Here is a 20,578-nt window from a genome sequence, read left to right on the forward strand (position 1 = left end):
TTGCGAAAGTTTCGCTTTGGTTTGGGGGATCCTTATAATGAAATTTGGTACACGGTTTAAGTATGTTACAAAGAATTTCCTAAGCGAATTACTAAGGTTCTAAGTGCCACCAAAGTGGTTAAAAACATTGAATACCAACAGGCGTATTTTGCCCCCTGATTTTGTATTTATTGCTATATTGCAGAAAAGGTAATACGTTAAGACATTTTTGACCAGTCGTATATCATACAAAATTCAATTATCTTTATTTTATTTCTCTACGACTTTGTTCCAAAACGAATCGTTTTAAAGTTATAAGCAAAGAAAGCAGAAAAAAATCGACATTTTTCGAAATTTTTAAATATTTTAATTTTTTAATTAATGTTCCGGGCATGTTTGAGAAGGAGCATAAGTCAATTATTATTACTGAAGGTGTCACCTAACTTTATCTGCAAAAATCCGAATGCCACCTCTTACATCCAAAAATAGACGTTTTTCACAGATCCTTACTGGTCTATAAAACCATGGCAGTGTTGGACAGTAAATAATCATCTGTGCTTACTCCTGTTGGTTGGCTATCATGAATTTTCTTTTTTTCTAGTAGATACGTTGCTCTTAATGGATGCTATCTTCTTTTTTATGGTTTCTTTATCTATAACCTATACCCACCTTTTCCGCAATTTTTGCAATTGCATCCTTTCTCTTAAATGAATAAAAACATTTTTTTCGTCCGAGAACGTAATGTGTTTTCGCCATTTTTATTTTATAAATAAGTTACTGCGATAGCAAAACTAGAATTATTTCTACTTATAGCAGTAATTCTTATAACAATCTACTGCGATCGAAGTGGTATGATTCACAACGAAGAAAAGGTGACAGTCAAACCACGCCTACCTAACAGTCGCTGTGATAACAGTGAACTGCTATGTGAAACTGCCGCTTTAAAGCGGCAGTTTCACATAGCAGTTCACTGTTATCGCAGCGACTTTTAGCGGTGGGGATATATCTACTGCGATGGGTTTTACTGCTACCTACTGATTCACTACCCGCATGTCCAAATGAAATAGTCTGTTTTTAAAGATAGCGCTGAATAATAAAAAAGTTTTAGATGGTGTAACTACTTATATATTACGATTGAAGAAAAAAATATTATGCAAAAAGTACCCTCGGTGGCGAAACGAATATAGGTACAGTAAAAAAAGATATTGGATGAAAACACCTTTATTAAACAGACCTCGCTTTGACATGGAAAATAATTTAACAGAATCATTAAAACCATGGTCCTGTTGGACACTAAGTATCATCTCTGCTTATTCCTGTTGGTTTGCTTAAAAAATAAAAAAGTACCATAAAATATCATTTCATTACAATACTAAAATACAGGGTGTTCCATTTAAGAAAACTCAGAAAATACTCATTCCGAGTTTCGACCAACCCTGTATACTAAAATTAAAAATTTAGCTATTCTAATGATTCTTAACAATAGTAGACTATATTAAAAATCATTTGAACGTAAGTAGAGTTTTAAATGTCAAACTACTACAATTCTACAGGGTGTGAATATTGCTACGAAATTAATACAAAATCGTGATTATCTTTTAAAATACCCTGTATAATATTACAAAACCTCATATTTTAAGAAAGAAGACGTCGAAGAGAATCCAAAAATGTAAAAATATACAGGGTGTCCCGTTAAAAAAACGAAGTTATAGGCAACTTCCGGTATAACCGGAAGTAGCAAATAGATGAAAATATTTTCATTAAATAGATTACTCTTCAAAACCCCTTAATTCAAATTTTCATGATTGTGTTGCCTTTAGTTCTCGATATATTTCTAATAGGCCCTTTATTTGCCTCACCCTGTATATACGTACGAAATTTAGTTCGGCAAAGTTATGACGGCCGCAAACTCAATACTTTTTCCCCATCTAAAAAGTGCACAACGTCTCTAAAGAAGTTTTCACCTCAAAAATTTATTTCGTCGAAACAATGACGGTCGCTAATTTAATACTTTTCCCCCATCTAATAAGCGCACAACACTCCTAAAGAATTTTTCACTTCAAAAATTTATTTCGCCGAAGCGATGACGGTCGCTAATTCAACACTTTTTCCCCATCTAAATAGTGTATAAAGTTCCTAAAAAAATTTCGCTTCAAAAATTTATTTCGTCGAAGCAATGACAATCGCGATGACGGTCGCTAATTCAATACTTTTTCTCCATCTAAAAAGGGAACAATGTCCCTAATGAAGTTTTCACTTCAAAAATTTATTTCGTTGAAGCAATGACGGTCGCTAATTTAATACTTTTTCCCCATCTAAAAAGTGCAAAACGTCTCTAAAGAAGTTTACGCTTCAAAAATTTATTTTTCCGAAGCGATGACGGTCGCGATGACGTTCGCTAATTCAATACTTTTTCCCTATTCAAAAAGGGCACAACGTCCCTAAAGAAGCAATGACGGTCGCTAATTCAATACTTTTTCCCCATCTTAAACGGGAAAACACCCTTTTTATTCAGTTGCAATGCGAAGCCAAAACTGTCTTAATTTTTACTTAGGTTAGAGAGCGCGGCCAGCACTCTTATCGACGATTTCACCTCGTGTTACAGGCTCTTCAGAGAATGCATAGGCTGCTATCTCTACTCCAGGTAAAAATTTTCGACATTTATTAGTCCTACTATTGCAACTGACGTGAAGGTAGTAGGTGCTTAGCGGCATCTGTTAAATGAAAGTCTAAGTTTTTCAACCTAACAAAAATATTTATAAAATATTTTTAAAAAATGTTTAATTGAAAAACTTTTTGGACCATTTTCCTGGTGACACCTCCATGGCTTCTAAAAATTGCAAGCCAGATGGATGCTGCATTGAAGACAATAGGGAATTCTAAAAAGTTGCAATTCACAACCCCGTCTACAGCTTGGTAAACTTCCAACGGAAAATGGACCTAGTTACTCTATAATATAGGAGTAATACTAATATAAAATAAAAATGTATACCATTTTTATTCAGTTGCAATGCGAGGCCAAAACTGTCTTAATTTTTACTTAGGTTAGAGAGCGCGGCCAGCACTCTTATCGAGTGCTCAAGAGACTAAAGAGGCTCACCTAAATAATTAATTAATTTAATCCTAAAAATATTTGATAACTTTAATAAATAATTCATCTAATTGAAATATTGCCAGAAGCTTTAGCTTCCTCGTATTTTTTATGTTGTGTAATAAACTTTTAGTTCAAGTTTAAAAATATTGGTTACTCTATTTGTACCAAAAAAGAAACACCTTCTTATCGTGTACCCTTAAAACATTTTCCTAATTAAGAAAGTTCTTTATTCCGTTAAAACGAGAAAAAAATCTCATTCGTTTTATCCCTTATTTCGGAACGTTGTCCCTCCACCCAGTGCGGCCTTCGTCGGGAATGCTTACATGCCTTTTATCTCGTCCTCCCTAATCCCGTCACATCCTCTCAACGAACGGGAATGAATAATATCTTTTAAAACATTCGTGTATCTTGTTTGTTGCAGATTTGGCGTTTCCTCGTTTCTCCGAGCCCATTCCCAACGTCACAGTCACCGTCGGGAGAGATGCTTTGTTGGCGTGCGTCGTGGATAACCTTAGAGGGTTTAAGGTGAGTACCCAGAGTTATTCTTTTGTTTTGTTTCAAAGGACAAAACATATCGTTAAAATGGAAATTTGTTTAAATAAAAATTAGATATTTGGTAGAAAACAATGATAATATCGACATACTTAATAATACAGAATGAGTTTTATGTATGGAAACACTCAATTATCTCGGAAACGGCTTGCACGATTTTTATAGATTTTAGTAGGTAGGGGTTTTCTAAGGCAATCGATATTATAGTTTTAATTACATTGTCGTAATAGGTCTGGATCCCGCGTATGAAAAAAAAGTTGATTCATAGCAAGCTGAAAATTTGTTAATAGCTTAAGGGTGTCTAGTCGAATAAACTTTGATATATGGGAACACTGTAACAGGGGCAGTTTTAATTGTGGAACAGGTTAAAAATTTGGAACGGTCACACCACGAAAACGGCACATTTATTTTGTCCGACAGAACAGACTTAAACTCTTCGAACAGAGATTAAACTCTCATGCAAAAATCAGACTGCTATTTATCACCTGTCATCATTCCTGGCATTTGACATATTCGACATGTTCCACTCATTAAAACGCCCATTTGGTGATAAATGGCAGTCTGATTTTTGCATGAAAGTTTAATCTCTGTTCGAAGAGTTTAAGTCTGTTCTGTCGGACAAACTACATGTGCCGTTTTCGTGGTCTGACCGTTCCAAATTTTTAACCTGTTCCACAATTAAAACTTCCCCTGTTCCAGTGTTCCCATATATTAAAGTTTGTCCGACTAGACACCCTTAAGCTATTAACAAATTTTCAGCTTGCTATTAATCAACTTTTTTTTCATACGCGGGATCCAGACCTATAAGATCTTCCGTTTTTCTGGAAATCTAATGAACTTTCTTATTTCAAATAAAATACCCTTTATGTTTTTTGCTTTCGAAGTCCTTAAGAAATACTGATTATTTTTCGTGTTATATTCCCTATACCTAAATGCCATAATTTCGGAGTTACTGCTACATTTAAAAAAAAATTATAAAAATCAATTTTTTCGGCCCGGGTAGATATTATTTTAGGTTCTTTGGATCATTGGGAACAACAAAGGTCTTTTGTAAGTTTTCTGTAAAGTTAATCGTTTTCGAGTAATAAACAATTTAAAACTGAAAAAAAAATCGAATAATGACCACTTTCAAGGTTCAAAAACACAAGTAAAAAATATAATTTTTGAAATTACAAAGTACTTAAATTCAAGTACAACTTTTCTTCTAATAGCTTGCCATAAGATTTTTTGGCTTGTTTTATTCTAAAACATTGCTTTTTACTTTTTAATGAAGTGCATACTATGAGAGGACGGGTGATCGGGCTGCATTAACAACTAAAAATCAATGTTTTAAAATGAAACAATCTCAAATTACTTATCGGTAACTGATAAAATAAGGCTTGAGCTTGAATTTGGGTACTTCGCAGTTTCAAAAATAATATTGTTAATTTGTGTTTTTGAACCTTGAAAATCGTCATTATTCGATTTTTTTCAGATTTGTTTATAACTTGGAAACGATTAATTTTAGAGAAAAATTACAAAAAATCTTTTTTGTTCCCAATAATCCAAACAACCTAAAATAGTGTTTACCCGGGCCAAAAAAAAATGATTTTTATAATTGGTTTAAATTTTTTTCTAAATAAATATAGCAATAACTCCGAAATTATGGCATTTAATTATAGGAAATATAACGTGAAAAATAATCATTATTTGTTAAGGACTTAAAACCTAAAAAATATACAGGGTATTCCATTTGAAATAAGAAAGTTCATTAGAGCTCATTAAAGTTCATATTTTATATTATTGTTATTTTTATTAAAATAAGACAAGAGAGGTTTTTTATCATAAATTAAACCTGAAATTTAAAAATGATCTTTAATTTGAAATATCTCAGTGGCTTACTATTTTTTCTTTAAAAAAATTCATACCATTACCCGTGCCAATGATGAATACAAAATTCTTATTTGTATGTCAAAAAATGGAAAATAATGACTTCGTAACATCCACCAAATTTCATTTTCACGGTTCAAACGGTCTTAGAGCAATAAATAAATTGGCAGTTTGAAAGAAAAATTTCAACACCCTTTATCCCGGAAACCAAGCATTTGCGGACATATGTTTATAGAGCAAATTATCATTATTTCTTCATTGTAGAATTATCCCTTAAATTGTTTCATACTTATTTAGAAACACCCTGTATAAGCGTCTTAAGAGTTATTTTTAATGTGTATTATATTAGTTATAATAATTAATCCTCCTGACAAAATTGTATCAACAGGTCTCCTATCTCCTTTGGTGTTATCAAACCATAATTTTAACGGTATCATAAATGTTCGCTTAATTTTAAAACTTGTAATAAATGTGAACTATGTCGTGGATCGAAGTTTTTTTTTTTCACCACAGATATTTAAACGCAAACTTTCGTAAATATAGCATTTCAAACTAAGGAAGTGATGTAGGAATATCTTCTTCCAATTTTATAATAAAAAAGGTTTCATTGTAAAGATATTTAAGGATATTTAATTTACAAAGTTGTATCTAGTTATTTCTAAACATTTAGATTACAAATATTTCGAGTATTTAATAAGATCGATATGTTTAGTTTTGCTATAATGTGTTTTTAATATTCGAAATCATTAAGCGTTTGAAATACTCATTGTACTCTGTACACCATAATTTACCGCCTCATTTAAACAACAAAAAACGCCTTCTAAAATTCAACAATTTTGATTATAGCTATTTAAAATCCATACAAATACTCTAGAATGTTAAATATGGCATGAAACCTTTAGGAATTTATTCAGCACTTTTAAAATTTAATTAATTTATTCCTGCTAATGGAACTGCAGCTCAAAGAAAATACCGCATACAGCATTTGAGTACAAATGCGAAAAAGGATTATACAGGTGTGTTTTGTTTAACGGGATTATAAAAGTAGTTGCTTGTAGAGTCTCTAAACAAATATGAGAATATAACACACATAAACATATTATATATGTGTATATAATATCATCAATGTAACATACAACAGTGGTAAATAGTTTAAAGATGACTTTATTAATATTGTAAAGTAGTCGAGGGTTATACCCAGTAAATACAAATTTACAAAAACTAAGTTTTCAATCTAATAGCACATTAAACAACACCAAACGATGTTACTCTACATTCTACCAAATTGAAAACAATGGGAACGTTCTCTGGTAACACCTCCGAGGCTTCTACAATTTGCAAGCCATAACGGATGCTGAGACTAAGGAACATGAGGGAATTTTACAATTTATAATTCACGTCCCATCTGCTCAGCGCGGTAAAGTTCCAACGAGAATGGCTCCCTTCGTACTCCAATCAGAGTAAACATGTAAATCAAAATTAATAACCATTTTCAATTTCTTTGCAACGCGAAACTACAGCCGCATCATTATTCCAGTCCAATCAGAGAGTGCAGCAAGCACCTCAACTGGTTTCGAAACTTATTAGTCTTTCATCAGGAGGCACATAATATGCTGCTGGGCGATACGAATCTGGTCACATCAGTCAGGTAATGAGGATTTTGATTTACGAAACTGGTCACACTGGCCAAAAAAGAGGGCTACGAATCTGGTCACATCAGTCAGGTAATAAAAATTGTAAGGAAACTGGAAACATTTTTTTTAATTTATAGAAATTTATTTATATCGTAGTAGGAACAAGTATAATATTAAAATACAAAAAATCTATCTTATTTTATTGTAGCACAATATATGTGAGAAACACTTTTTACAAAATGCATGGTTGTAATTTGATTGTCCTTAAGATCTTGTAAAAGATTCTCCAAAAAGCGCTTTCTTCGTAAAGTATGCGAATTCCTCGATTTTATAGGAGTATTTATACTGTTACATTTGATATAAACCTCATTTTGAAATTTAGTCAAAACTGTCATGAAATCAAAAATTGATGGCGAACAGTAATGAAATGTATTGTTAAAGTGTGAATGGAAAGATTCACAGGCGTTTGTTGTTTGATTTAATTCGGCACTAGCATCCGCCCAAATGTTTGGGGGAAATTTAGATTCCTCGGAAATATAATGATCAGTTAGATAGTCCGCAAACTGTATAACTCGCGTATCATTTGGCATTACTTCCATCATCTCAAATACAAAAAAGTCACTAACAATATTTTTATCTAGGAGAACCATACCAAAACACAAACGCAACGTTGTTTAAAAAATTTTGTGCAATATTGGAAAGTTCCGTCCATGTATAAAATCTCTGATTTAGCTAAAACTGCTAAATTTGCTTTACATCCCAAAACAATTATTCCTTGTGAACATTAATTGTATAGAATAAACTCTTCATTTTTGGATGTCTTGTAATTATGATGAAAATCACTAAGGAACTTGTGTACTTCCTCTGCGTTGCGCGGTATAGTCGGATACGTTTTTCGACGTTGATTGTACATATTCTCCCTTATACATTTTAAGTCGTTGCAGGTTAAAACACTAACGTGGTCTGTTTTATCTATAGCACTTCGAATAATTTTTGCTGGTTTTTCCACTATATCACTTTCTGCTTTCCTCTTGCATGCTGCAGTAACAATTTGTCTTGATATTTTTTGTTTGGTTTCTGAGGGGTGATTATGCTGGCCTTTCACTGAAGTAATAACTAAGTTTTCAATCGGGCCCATTGTGTAAATAAACACTTTTGAACATTTTCGATTGGCACATCTCCACACTATTTCATTAATCATTTCAGTTTTAATTGTTCGATGTATAGAAAATTTATAATGTTCATATAAAATTTGGCTCTGCCCTCGCTGACTCGACATATCTTCAACATTAGAAAACATATTCGCTAACAAAATTTTTTCACTTGTTTGCACTTCAACCTCTATATTGGAACTGATGGATCGCCCGAAAATATTAAATAAAGTTATTAAATATGTACGAAAGTCATTAAATTTAGATTAAAAGGTACTTAGTGCCTACCTAATTAGGGTGTAGTACCTGCGCTTGTTGTGACCACTTTCGTACATATTTATTTGTTACCTGCACTTACCGGAGGGTAAAAGTATTAAAATGTGACCAGATTCATTACGCCCATGCTGCTCGCTCTGACCCAACTAGGACGAACCCCGGCGTGCAGTCACGGACTTGCAACGAACGAAATGGCAGGGATGCCCTAGCGGCAAATGCTAACAAAAACTAAGTTTTCAATCTAATAGCACATAAAACAACACCAAACGATGTTACTCTACATCCTACCAGATTGAAAACAACCTTCTCGGGTAGTACCTCCGAGGCTTCTACAATTTGCAAACCATAACGGATGCTGAGACTAAGGAAAATGAGGGAATTTTACAATTTATAATTCACGTCCCATCTGCTCAGCGTTGTAAAGTTCCAACGAGAATGGTTCCCTTCGTACTCCAATCAGAGTAAACATGTAAATCAAAAATGAATAACCATTTTCAATTTCGTTGCAACATGAAACTACAGCCGCATCATTATTCTAGTCCAATCCGAGAATGCAGCAAACACCTCTACCGGTTTCGAAACTTTTTAGTCTCTCATTAGGAGGCACATATGCTGCTCTCTCTGACACAACTAGGACAAACCCCCGCGTGCAGTCACGGACTTACAACGAACGAAATGGCAGGGATGCCCTAGCGGCAACTGCTAGCAAAAACTAAGTTTTCAAACAATGGGAACCTTCTCTGGTAACATCTCCGAGGCTTCTACAATTTGCAAGCCATAACGGATGCTGGGACTAAGGAAGATGAGGGAATTTTACAATTTGGGGGAATTTACAATTTTTTACAAGATGGGACGTGAATTATAAATTGTAAAATTCCCTCATCTTCCTTAGTCTCAGCATCCGTTATGGCTTGCAAATTGTAGAAGCCTCGGAGGTGCTACCAGAAAAGGTTCCCATTGTTTTCAATCTGGTAGGATGTAGAGTAACATCGTTTGGTGTTGTTTTATGTGCTATTGGATTGAAAACTTAGTTTTTGCTAGCAGTTGCCGCTAGGGCATCCCTGCCATTTCGTTCGTTGCAATCCGTGACTGCACGCCGGGGTTTGTCCTAGTTGGGTCAGAGAGAGCAGCATAAATATGTGCCTCCTGATGAGAGACTAATAAGTTTAGAAACATGTAGGGGTGCTTGCTGCACTCGCTGATTGGACTAGGATATAATGCGGCTGTAGTTTCGTGTTGCAGCGAAATTGAATATGGTTATTTACTTTTAAATAGTCCGATTTTTACACTGGTCATAAAGGATATTGAAATCCAATATGTGAGGTTTTCTCGAAAAAAATTCCAACCACGTGGGAAGAGTCCTGGGTAACATCCAGGCATATCTAGAGCATCATTTACATTTTACATAAATAAGTAACATAACATCTTCTTTTACATTTAAAGGGTTTTTACCCAACACATTTTGGTGGCTCAGGCATGCTATTTTTTGGCTTTTAGAACACTGATGATGGATTTCTTAATCCAAAACGTTTTACCTTGTGATCTTTATTTGGGGCATTTCAAAATATACCTTTTACAACAAATCTAGTATTTTTTTATAAAGGATATATTTTCCGTGAATTATATCTTTTAATATAACTATTTATTTAAAATAATTATTTGTGTTTTATTGCGAGTAAACAGTTAACCTGCTAATAAGGTTTGTTGATTTAAATGTTTTTAAGCGGCGCACATCGCCCATTGTGTTGAATAGATTACTGGCGACGGGTTCACATGAGCAGTCACTCTATCTCTATATTTCTCACTGTTTCGTTTTATTTCACTTTTGAAGGTGGTGACTTTTCTAATTTCTATTAATACATTTGACACATATTATGGGTGTTGACTATTATGCTTAGGACCTTATTCTGGAACCTTTAAAATTTTTCCAAGTTTTAATGTAACGCGGTGCCTCGTAGCTGAATTTTACATGTACATATTGCCTTTAGAATGGACGTGTATTATACAAGTATATTTTGTTCTAAATTGAAGGTTCAGAGAGAAGAACGATGAATGTCTACTTGGCATCATTTTCGGTAAAATGAGAAACAAAGTTACATATTCATCGTTTTTCCCATTGTGTCCAATCATAAGAAGTGCTTTTAAGATGATTCTCATCGTTATTTCCCCTTGGCCGTTCACAGGTTGATAGTACTCTTTCTAAGCTAACAGATTGCACAAAAATCGCAAAATGACCAAAAAAAAAAGAATGTGTGTGTACTTTGTACGCACGTAAGAAGTTATACTTCTATTATATGATTTAAACGAAATTAATATACTTTTTATTTATATTTTGTTTAAATATTAAACTAATTTATACTTACTACTTCTGAAACATTTTTATTAGAACAGTGCCAAAAATTAAAATAATAAAAGAATAAAACACACACAAACACATTAAACAAGCCACAAATGATGTCTGAACATTAATTGTCGAAAATTTTTTTAACTATATACGTATTTTCTGAAAATACAATTATATAATAAATATACTTACAATCATAAAATGTATTAAAAAAAAACAAAAAAGAAAGTTTCTATTGGGACTCGAACCAGCGCTGATAAGAGCGGTTGGTATTGGAATTCATTCGCCTTCTCCGCTTAGCCACGGACACTATGTGTCATTATTTACGAAGATCGACTAACTAAACGGATTAAACTTGTGATATTTTGAAAATTGATCAAATTATTTTAATTTTGAATTGAAATGATTTAGAATTGAAAAAATACAACAAAACATAGAGTAAAAAACAATATGTTAGGTGAATATTGATAGAAATTTTGATGGTAATCAAATTATATAAATAAAAGTATTACATACTATGTATTTTGTCAGATCAAATAGGTAGGTTTATATCCATGATACATTAACAATTATTACGTACCTGTTGCTTTTAAAAACTATTTAAAAGTCACTACAATATTATAAACTTTTTTGTTTCTGTCCTCACAACAATAAAACTAATATATTATACATTTGTTTACCTTTACCTTTACCTCCAAACCACAGCTGCCATATCGGATAATTTTTGACATGTCATTTGAACATCCAATCAGAACAAAGTTATAATGCGCATGCGCCGGGCTGATAGGTTTTAACATATAAAAAAATCACCCTCTATCGCCGGTAAAGAAGTATAATGACATTCATCGTTTTTCCCTCTGACCCTTCAATTGTCAGTTTACATTTTTTTGCCGGTAATCCACTATAGTTGCTGCAGTCTAGGTCCTAGTTGTTTTCTTGTCTTGAATATATAAAATATAGTGTCAACCATGTAAGGCGTTTGTCTAGGTGCATGCCCAAGTATTTCATGCTATTTGCTCGTGCTTATTCGCTGTTATTTAGATTCACTGATCTACACTGATCTCTTTTCATCGTGAAGGTGACCTGTATTGATTCGGATTTGTTCGCTTTTAGTTATTTTCCACTTTTTTATCCATACTCCTGTTTTGTTCAGGTTTGTTTGTAGATTTCTTGTAGCTCCTGCAGAAAATGTTGAGACTGTTGTTTATTCTACAGCGGGAATGTTTGATGTGTACCATAGATATAATATAGGGCCCGAGGAACTACCCCGTGATACTCCAGATTCTATGTGGTAGATGTTGATAGACATGATATAGTTTTCCAGGTATAGCTGAACCAAGTGGTTTTTCATTGTTAGCAGAAGTTTCTTTATTTCCTCTTGCTTGCCTTCTCGATATTTTTCTTATTTGATGTTCTCCTTGTTTGATACCGTTTCTTACGTAATTTTCTTTGTTCGGCAATTTGGTCTTTTATTATTATTGGGTTTTCGAACGTACGAGCCTTTCGAAGAAATTAGAGTACCTATTCTTGTCTTTTATTTTTACGTTTTGGAGGAAATTGGACTCCAGGAATTGTTAGGATACCTCTTCCGTATTTAGACCAACTGTCGCTGCTTGAAGGTGATCTTTTACATAGTTTGTTTCTTCGAACGACATAGCGAATAATGTAGCTTTTAATAAAACTCCTATTTTATATTATTGTCAGAGAATTACTAGCTGAAAATCACCGCGATTTCGTCACTCATTCATCGTTTATGATATAGTCCAGGAACCAAAGCTTTTCACCTCGCAATTTTTACAGAATGGATCAATTTGCTTGAAAACTTGAGAATAAGTAGTGGATAGTCCATGGATCAAAATCTATATGATGCCAACAAGCGTTTTTACCATGGGGGTGGTTGCCACCCCATCTCGGGGGGTGAAATTTTTTAATATATTTTGACCGTAAAAATTTAATAAAAACATTCATTCTAAGCAAAAAATGTTCCATATATTTTCTTGATAAAATTAATAGTTTTTGATTTATTTGCTATCGAAAGTGTTAGTTTTATATCGAAAAAATCCATGTTTATCGAAAATACTCATTTACGTTTTACTCAATTTTTTCTCTAGAAAAAATTTTTTCAAACCAATTTCTTGGGAATTAAATTACCTACAATTTTATATTTAACCATTTTTTCATATATATGTTGCTAATCTTTCTATTCTGAAGAAAATGGAATTTTTTACCAAATTGCAAACATTCGTTATTCGTTTTAAACTTCAGTTTTTTAAAAACTAATCATTCTAAGCCAGTCAAACTTCCAGAATCTATTCATAATACATATATAAAGAAGAAAAAATGAGTCCAATGACTAAAATCACCGCTAACTTACATTATGATGCGGCCAATTGGATTTCTCCTTTTTTTTTTTTTCAAAAAAATATATTGATTTTTTAACCGTAACTTTTTTATTTTTTATCTTAGAAAGTTCGTTAAAAAAGAATTTTGTAGGTTCTTACAAGATCTATAAGGTTATTAATATTAAATTCTTTTAAAATTCTCACAAAAAGAGGTGGCATTGAAAGGGTTGGTAAAGGTGATTTTTGCATGATATTAAAAGTTTTAATTGTCAATAGCTCACTCAATTTTTGCCGTAAAATTTTTTTTTGAAAACCACGTTCTTGGGAATTAAATAAGCTACAATTTCATATTTAAATATTTTTTCGTATCTCTGATGATCATTCTAAGCAGATCAAACTTCTAGAACCTATTAACAATACATAAATCAAGAAAACCAAATCAGATCAATGACAAATTTTAATTAGGGTGGCGCTTAGGGAGTTGTTTACGGTCACTTTTTAGCTGAAAAAAAAACTGACATTCTTTTCATTATAAGTCACTTAAATTTTTTATCTGGAGATTTTTCTCGAAGTTATACTTCTTTACGATCGAGAGTGAAATTTTATCACATGCCGGGCGCATGGGCACATAGACAGTATGTATTTCGTTGCTAATCTTTTAAGATGTATGTATCAGCGCTGTCAGCGCAAATAAGTCATATTACATCATATAAAAGGATATATTAGTGTTAAGTAAATATATTATTTACTATAATTTTTGTGTCTTTGGGTTTGTCTTCCTCAGAAATAAGATATTTTATAATAATAGTAAGTATATTTGTATACTTCACTTGGTCAGTATATGAGAAATCTTGTAACCTGTCAAAGCAGAAGGGATATAGCTCAGTGGTAGAGCGTGTGACCAGAGATCAAGAGGTCTCGGGTTCAAATCCCGGACGATTCATATTTTTTTTTATATTTTTGGTATGATATATATTATATATAATTTTTTAAAAGTGGTAGGTAAAGAAAGTTAGTTTAATATTTAAATAAAATACAAATAACCTGTTAAGTATATTAATTTCGTTGAATTCATAATAATAGAAGTATAACTCTTTACGTGCGTACAAAGTACACACACATTTTTTTTATTTCTGAATACACATACTTTTAAATACTTTAAATTAGTATCAACAAGTTATCCTCGAAAAATGCATAGTTTTCCCGTCCTATGACTTTGAAACTACAATATTTAGCATTTGACGAAGAAGAGCTAACATAATAAAGTAGTCTCGATTACTATTGGTCTTAAAGAAATGAAAAAAAAAAACGATTTTGTTTATTTTTTCAAAAGGTACATTTTTGTTAAGTAAAGTTGTTTTGATAAGACGAAAACTTTTTGAGTTATTAGCAGAATACTGATTAAAAATATTAATTTTTTTCGACATAAAACTAACATTATCGAAAACTATTATCAAAAAAATGTATAGATCGTTTTTTGCTTATAATGAATGTTTTTACCAACATTTGCGGTCAAAATATAATAAAAGTTTCCACCCCCAGATGGGGTGGCAACCATCCCCATGGTAAAAGCGCCTTTTGACATGATATATATTTTGATCATTGGACTATCCACCAGTGGCGGCTCGTACCACTTTAAGAAGGTAGTGCCACAACTCGGGCAGCCGCCAAAATTTTTAGTGACGGATTCACGATATTGTCAAAAAAAGGTATACTGACAACAAAAACTAAAAAAAATATGCGCGGATACTTTTATCTTATGTACATATCTTAAGTTTATTGATCTGAGGTGCCAAGTAATTGTCCAACATTGATCAAAACAGTTCCGTAAATTAATTAATAATAAAAACCTCTTAACCTACCACCAGCATTTACTGCTGATAGTGCTTGAAAATTGTTATTACGATTTAGTCTCTATTTACCAAATTATAAAGATAATACTATTTCATTATTCACACACATGCACAAATTTTTGTAATGTCACTTTTAAAATTTACGATATATGAAGTTCATTCTTCTATTTTTTGGTACCAAAGTTTTCAATGAATTTATAATTAAAATAATCAATACAATTTACAAAATGCTTTTCTGCAGATAGCATACCTAAAGCACTAGGTTTCGATGTAAACATCGGAAAACAGCGTTCTGCTTCAGATGTTGATATAGGAATGGTAACTAAAATACTTAAAAGTTTAACAGTTTCTTCAAATGTGCTTTTTAAACCTTCCCTCTACAATAAAACCGATAGCGAAACAGCCCCAGAGGTAGTACTTAATTCGTCTCGCTAATACAGTACCTACTTCTAATTAAGTTTTAAACCGAGTTTTGCTTAAAAAATAAAATTGTCTCCATGGTTCATTAAGAAATGATTCAGAGAACTGATGCTTATAAGCAGAAAACTTCTCCGACATAAATAAATTAGAAACAACTAAATGTCCGGAGAAGGTAGACCTTTGAAAGATCTGGTACTTTGAATAATATGAACCTTTAAGTCGTTGTCTAATTCGGCGCTAAAATTGACCAGCTCCTTAAATATGCCTCTATTTCTGAATTTTCTTTTTCGTCGTGACCTCTTAAAGCTAACTCGAAAGCTCCACAACACCTTATAACATTTGTAGTTTTTTTTTCTAGCGAAAAACCACCAAAAAAAATTTTTAAAATACTAATCTTTATTGTCAATTAATAAATTTAACATAAGAAATAATCAAAATATTATCAAAATACCCACGATCATGATGCACTAAAAGTTTAATTATAAATACAAAAACTTTTTAACAGAAAATATACATAATAAAAGCGACAAACCAGCACGTAAGAAACTCAAAATAAATAGACCTGGCTTCATACCCTCGTGCCTGGCACAGAGATTCTAATGTTAAGGTATACTAATAGTCCAATATAGCTCTTTCTCTGTCACTTACATATAATGCTCGTAAAATATTTCTCTCTTTACTCGTGCCAGTACTGACTTCGGCGCGAAGGAGATTCTCCTGTCGAATACTCTCCGCTGTCGGCAGGGATTGTATTGCGCCCATAGTTGCCATGTTTTATATAATTTATGAAGATCAAAAGAAATACACACAAAAAAATTAATAGGAATTAAAAAGTTTTGAAGATAAAAAATATGTTTATGGATAGTTAGCAAGGTAGTGCCATGGCTCTATGGCACTACCTCACGGGCCGCCACTGCTATCCACTACTCCTACTCAAATTTTCAAGCAAATCGATCGATTCTGTAAAAATTGCGAGGTTTTGTTCTATTTTAAGCTTCATTACTTGGACTAATAACAATTTTGGAAATTGCTACTAGCTATGAAGTAATTTCTATTAAAGTGCAGTAATAGCTATATTATTTTAAACAGGAAGTTAAATCCTTAGAGAACCGACATAAACAAACGCTTCAGGTTGATCGGTGAATTTTCTTCGCAAACTCCTCTATTTAATTTTTCCTCCAAGCTTAAATACACTCTGTTGTTAAAAAACCTTATTATCCTTTTGACTACGTTATCTGTAAGAGATAAATTGTTAAACGCAAACGAGCTGCAACAAATTATTGTTTCAATATTTTAAAGAGCCCGAGGATCTAACTCTGTTGAAAATTCTACCATGTTGTGTAAGAGGAGAGCGTTTGAGCAATTTCCTAAAGATAAATATATTGCTCTGCCATCTTTCAGCTCTAAATATTAGCAGAGTGTATTCCAAAAGCGTCGTTCGTCTTTGGTAATTAATATTGTAATGTATTCAAACACTTTGAATTATTTACTGAAGATGTACACTATGTACAGCCATTAAAAATCAGTTGTACGATTAGTATAGTGGGCCAAAGAAAAGTTTCCTGATTAAAGGAGGCTGTGTAATCTATATATATATATATATATATATATATATATATATATATATATATATATATATATATATATATATATTTTTTTTTATTAAAATCATTTAATTAGTTTGACATATTAACCTTCCGTGACTAACATTGGGTCTGTGAGACGGACCAGATAGAGTTTTAACGATTATATCCAAATCGTTCGTTATGAATCTTCGCCGCTATCAGTAGCTGCCTAATTTAGGTGTCTGCTTTTAGTGTTGAAGTTTGAGTTTTCAGTGTCAACTAATTATGCAAATATTGTCTCAGAGACCCATGTAGAACCCATGTTGGACCCTGATCTACTCGAGGAAAAAAATATTTATATTAACGAAAGACCGTGCAAACAAGTGCTGATATTTTAGTAACCCAATTGCCTGGAGTAAAAAGACGCTCGCATAATTAAAGAAGTAATTACGCACTTATCTCCGAATTCTGCGAATTGTATCCAGTCCGGCTATCGTCTTGGAAAAAATACTAATAATAACAAACCTCGTCTTTATCGTGTTATTTTTGGGACTCCTAAGGCTGCATTGGACGTTTTGAGAAACAAGAAGAATATTTCTCGTAATTTATATCCTTCAGTTAAGATAATCTCTGATATGACACCTAAACAGCGTCAACATCTAAATGATTTACGTGCAGAACTAGAGTTACGATTAAAAACTGAAACAAATCTCACTATTAAATATGTTTATGGAGTTCCGCAAATCGTTCAAATACTATCCAACAAAAGAGTTCGCGAGGAAGAGTCTTCACCTAATCGAGAGTCTGGCCTAAAAGTTGTAAAACCTGCCTCCTCGAAATCTGAATAGCAATCAGTACACATTGTTTTTTGGAACTCACAAGGAATTAATAGTGTTAATGACTTTTTAAGTGATTTCAATGATATACCCATTCTTTGTTTATCGGAAACATGGGTTATTACCGAAAATATAAAATTTTCAAATTATTTATCTACTTACTCATGTGCCAGTTCAGTTGCCATAAAAGAAAAATCCTTGGGTAGGGCTAGCGGTGGTCTATCAATTTTTTGTAATCCCAACCTTTCTTCTGTTTGTATTGATAAATCACCTTGGTGGATCTTTTGTTTAATATCTAGCAATAATTATAAATTTGTAGTCTGTAACGTTTATTTTAAACCTAGTCTAAGTATTGAATATTTATTGTCACTATTTCAGGAGGTGTTATCTAATATTTTAGAGAAATTTAATGATACACCTATAATTATTGGAGGAGACTTTAACTCCCGTGTTTCAGACAATGACGTATCCCCTCCTGAAATATTTGAAAACACAAATTTTTTTGACGAGAGACAAAGTTTAGATACTGTAATTAATGCAAAAGGTAGATGCCTTCTTGATTTCATGAATTTTAACGGGTTCTGTCTGTTAAATGGTAGGTGTATTTCTGATCGGCCTGCAAAATTTACTTTCGTCGGCCCTATGGGCAAGAGTACAATAGATTTAGTCTGGGTAAATAACTCACATTTGCACTTTGTTAATGATGTTTACGTAAATACAACGTGTACTTTATCAGACCACTTTCCTGTTTCATGCTTTATAACTCAAACGTATCTTTCACCTATGAAAGAAACTATAATAAAAAATAAAACTATTTTTAAGTTAAATGAATCTTTAGTTTTGTCTTATAAACTAAACATGCAAAATTCGGCGGGGGTGCACATAATTCATGATGTCGAAATGGCAAACAAAAACCTGTTGGATAATATTTATAAAACAGCTGATAATCTTGGGCTGTCAAAAAGTATAATCGCTCCTAACAGACCTAATAAACACAAACCGTGGTATGATTGTCAATGTAGAGATCTAAAGAAATCAGTTAAAAGTAAACTCAAAATTTGTCAACAAAACAATTTCTCAAATCAAACTAAAAACGAATACTTAATTATTAAAGCAGAGTATAAAAAATTATTAAAAGTAAAAAAAACTGAATTTCAACAAAATATTATTGGTAATATTTCCAACTCTACTGATTCAAAAACTTTTTGGTTTCATATTAAAAGAGCTCGAAATATTTCAAATAGTTACATATCTTTACCTGCTGCAACATGGGAAACATTCTACTCTGAAATTATGGGAGCCGGGATAGTGGACACAACCCTCTATTTCGATGCGAGGAATCCGTATTTTGATAATCCTATTACCACCAATGAAATTTACTTAGCTTTAAATTCCTGTCAAAACAACAAAGCTCCAGGATCTGATAATATTCCCTATGAGTTTTACAAATACTTACCAAATAACTGGATCTTATACCTTAACTCATTTTTCAATACTATCTTCAACACTTCCACTTTTCCTAATAGTTGGTCGAAAATTACTCTAAAAATGCTCCACAAAAAAGGTCCCTCTAACGATCCTTCCAATTACAGGGGAATTGCTTTAGTAAACTGCATTACTAAAGTATTCATGCAAATTATTTTGAACCGTTTAGTCAATTGGGTAGAATCGTTTAATATACTTCCCGAATCCCAATCTGGTTTTCGTAAAGAACGTGGTTGTTACGATAATGTCTATACTCTTACATCCATCATTCAATTTCGTCTCCGATTTAAAAAGCGCAAGCTATTTGTATTGTTTGTTGACTTTAAGCGGGCTTTTGATTGCATTAACCACGCGTTGCTCTGGTCTAAACTTTTTGCTTTAGGTATTAGCTCTAAAATTGTACTTCTACTTAAATCTTTCTATTCTAATGCTACCTTTAGGGTTAATGCTGACGAGCAATATACTAAATCGTTTAACATTTGTGAGGGCGTGTTACAGGGAGAAGTCCTCAGTCCCTTGTTATTTGCGTTATTTCTTGCAGACATCGAAGATTTTTTTAAAAGCCGCGGAGCAGAAGGCATCAATGTTAATAACGTAAATGAAATTCTTATGCTTTTATACGCTGACGATTTGGTAATATTAGGTCACTCGGAGATCGATATATCAAAAAAATTAAAAATGTTGGAGGATTACTGCAAACAAAACAAACTTACTGTCAATACTGCTAAAACTAAAATTATGTGTTTCTCTAGGGGTCCTTATAACTTAAAAAATAATATTAAATTCACTTTCAATCAATATCCCATTCTATTAACTAACACCTATAATTACCTTGGAGTGACTTTTGCCTCTTCGTCTCTATTCCGTGAAATGGCAGATGTGAGTAATGCGAAAGCTAAACAAGCAACTGGAGCACTTATACCTGTTCTAGCTAAACTTAAAATTGACTGCATGCAAACGAGGCTACAACTTTTTGATGCATTAGTAACAAGTACAATCTCCAATTGTATTTCTGTATGGGCACTCCGTTATGTAGATGTTCTCGAACAAGTTCAAGTACAATTCCTAAAACGAATTCTTATGCTTCCCATATCCACACCCGGTTACATAGTCAGAGTGGAATGCGGCAGAGTCAAACTCTTGTATAATATATTCAAGTGGACACTAAACTGGTTAAA

The 20,578-nt window shown here is 32.6% G+C and overlaps 1 protein-coding gene across 2 annotated transcripts in view; it reads left to right on the forward strand.

Moving 5' to 3' along the window:
- Positions 1-20,578, forward strand: part of LOC114326742 (neurotrimin-like) — an 880,435-nt gene that overhangs the window by 556,156 nt on the left and 303,701 nt on the right. For both annotated transcript variants that reach the window (XM_050643137.1, XM_050643138.1), the window contains exon 3: positions 3,495-3,598. In XM_050643137.1, coding sequence (XP_050499094.1) covers positions 3,495-3,598 — 104 coding nt within the window. The remainder of the gene's footprint in view (positions 1-3,494; positions 3,599-20,578) is intronic.

Source organism: Diabrotica virgifera, chromosome 2 (genome assembly GCF_917563875.1).
Source record: "Diabrotica virgifera virgifera chromosome 2, PGI_DIABVI_V3a".
Classification (NCBI taxonomy): Eukaryota; Metazoa; Arthropoda; class Insecta; order Coleoptera; family Chrysomelidae; genus Diabrotica; species Diabrotica virgifera.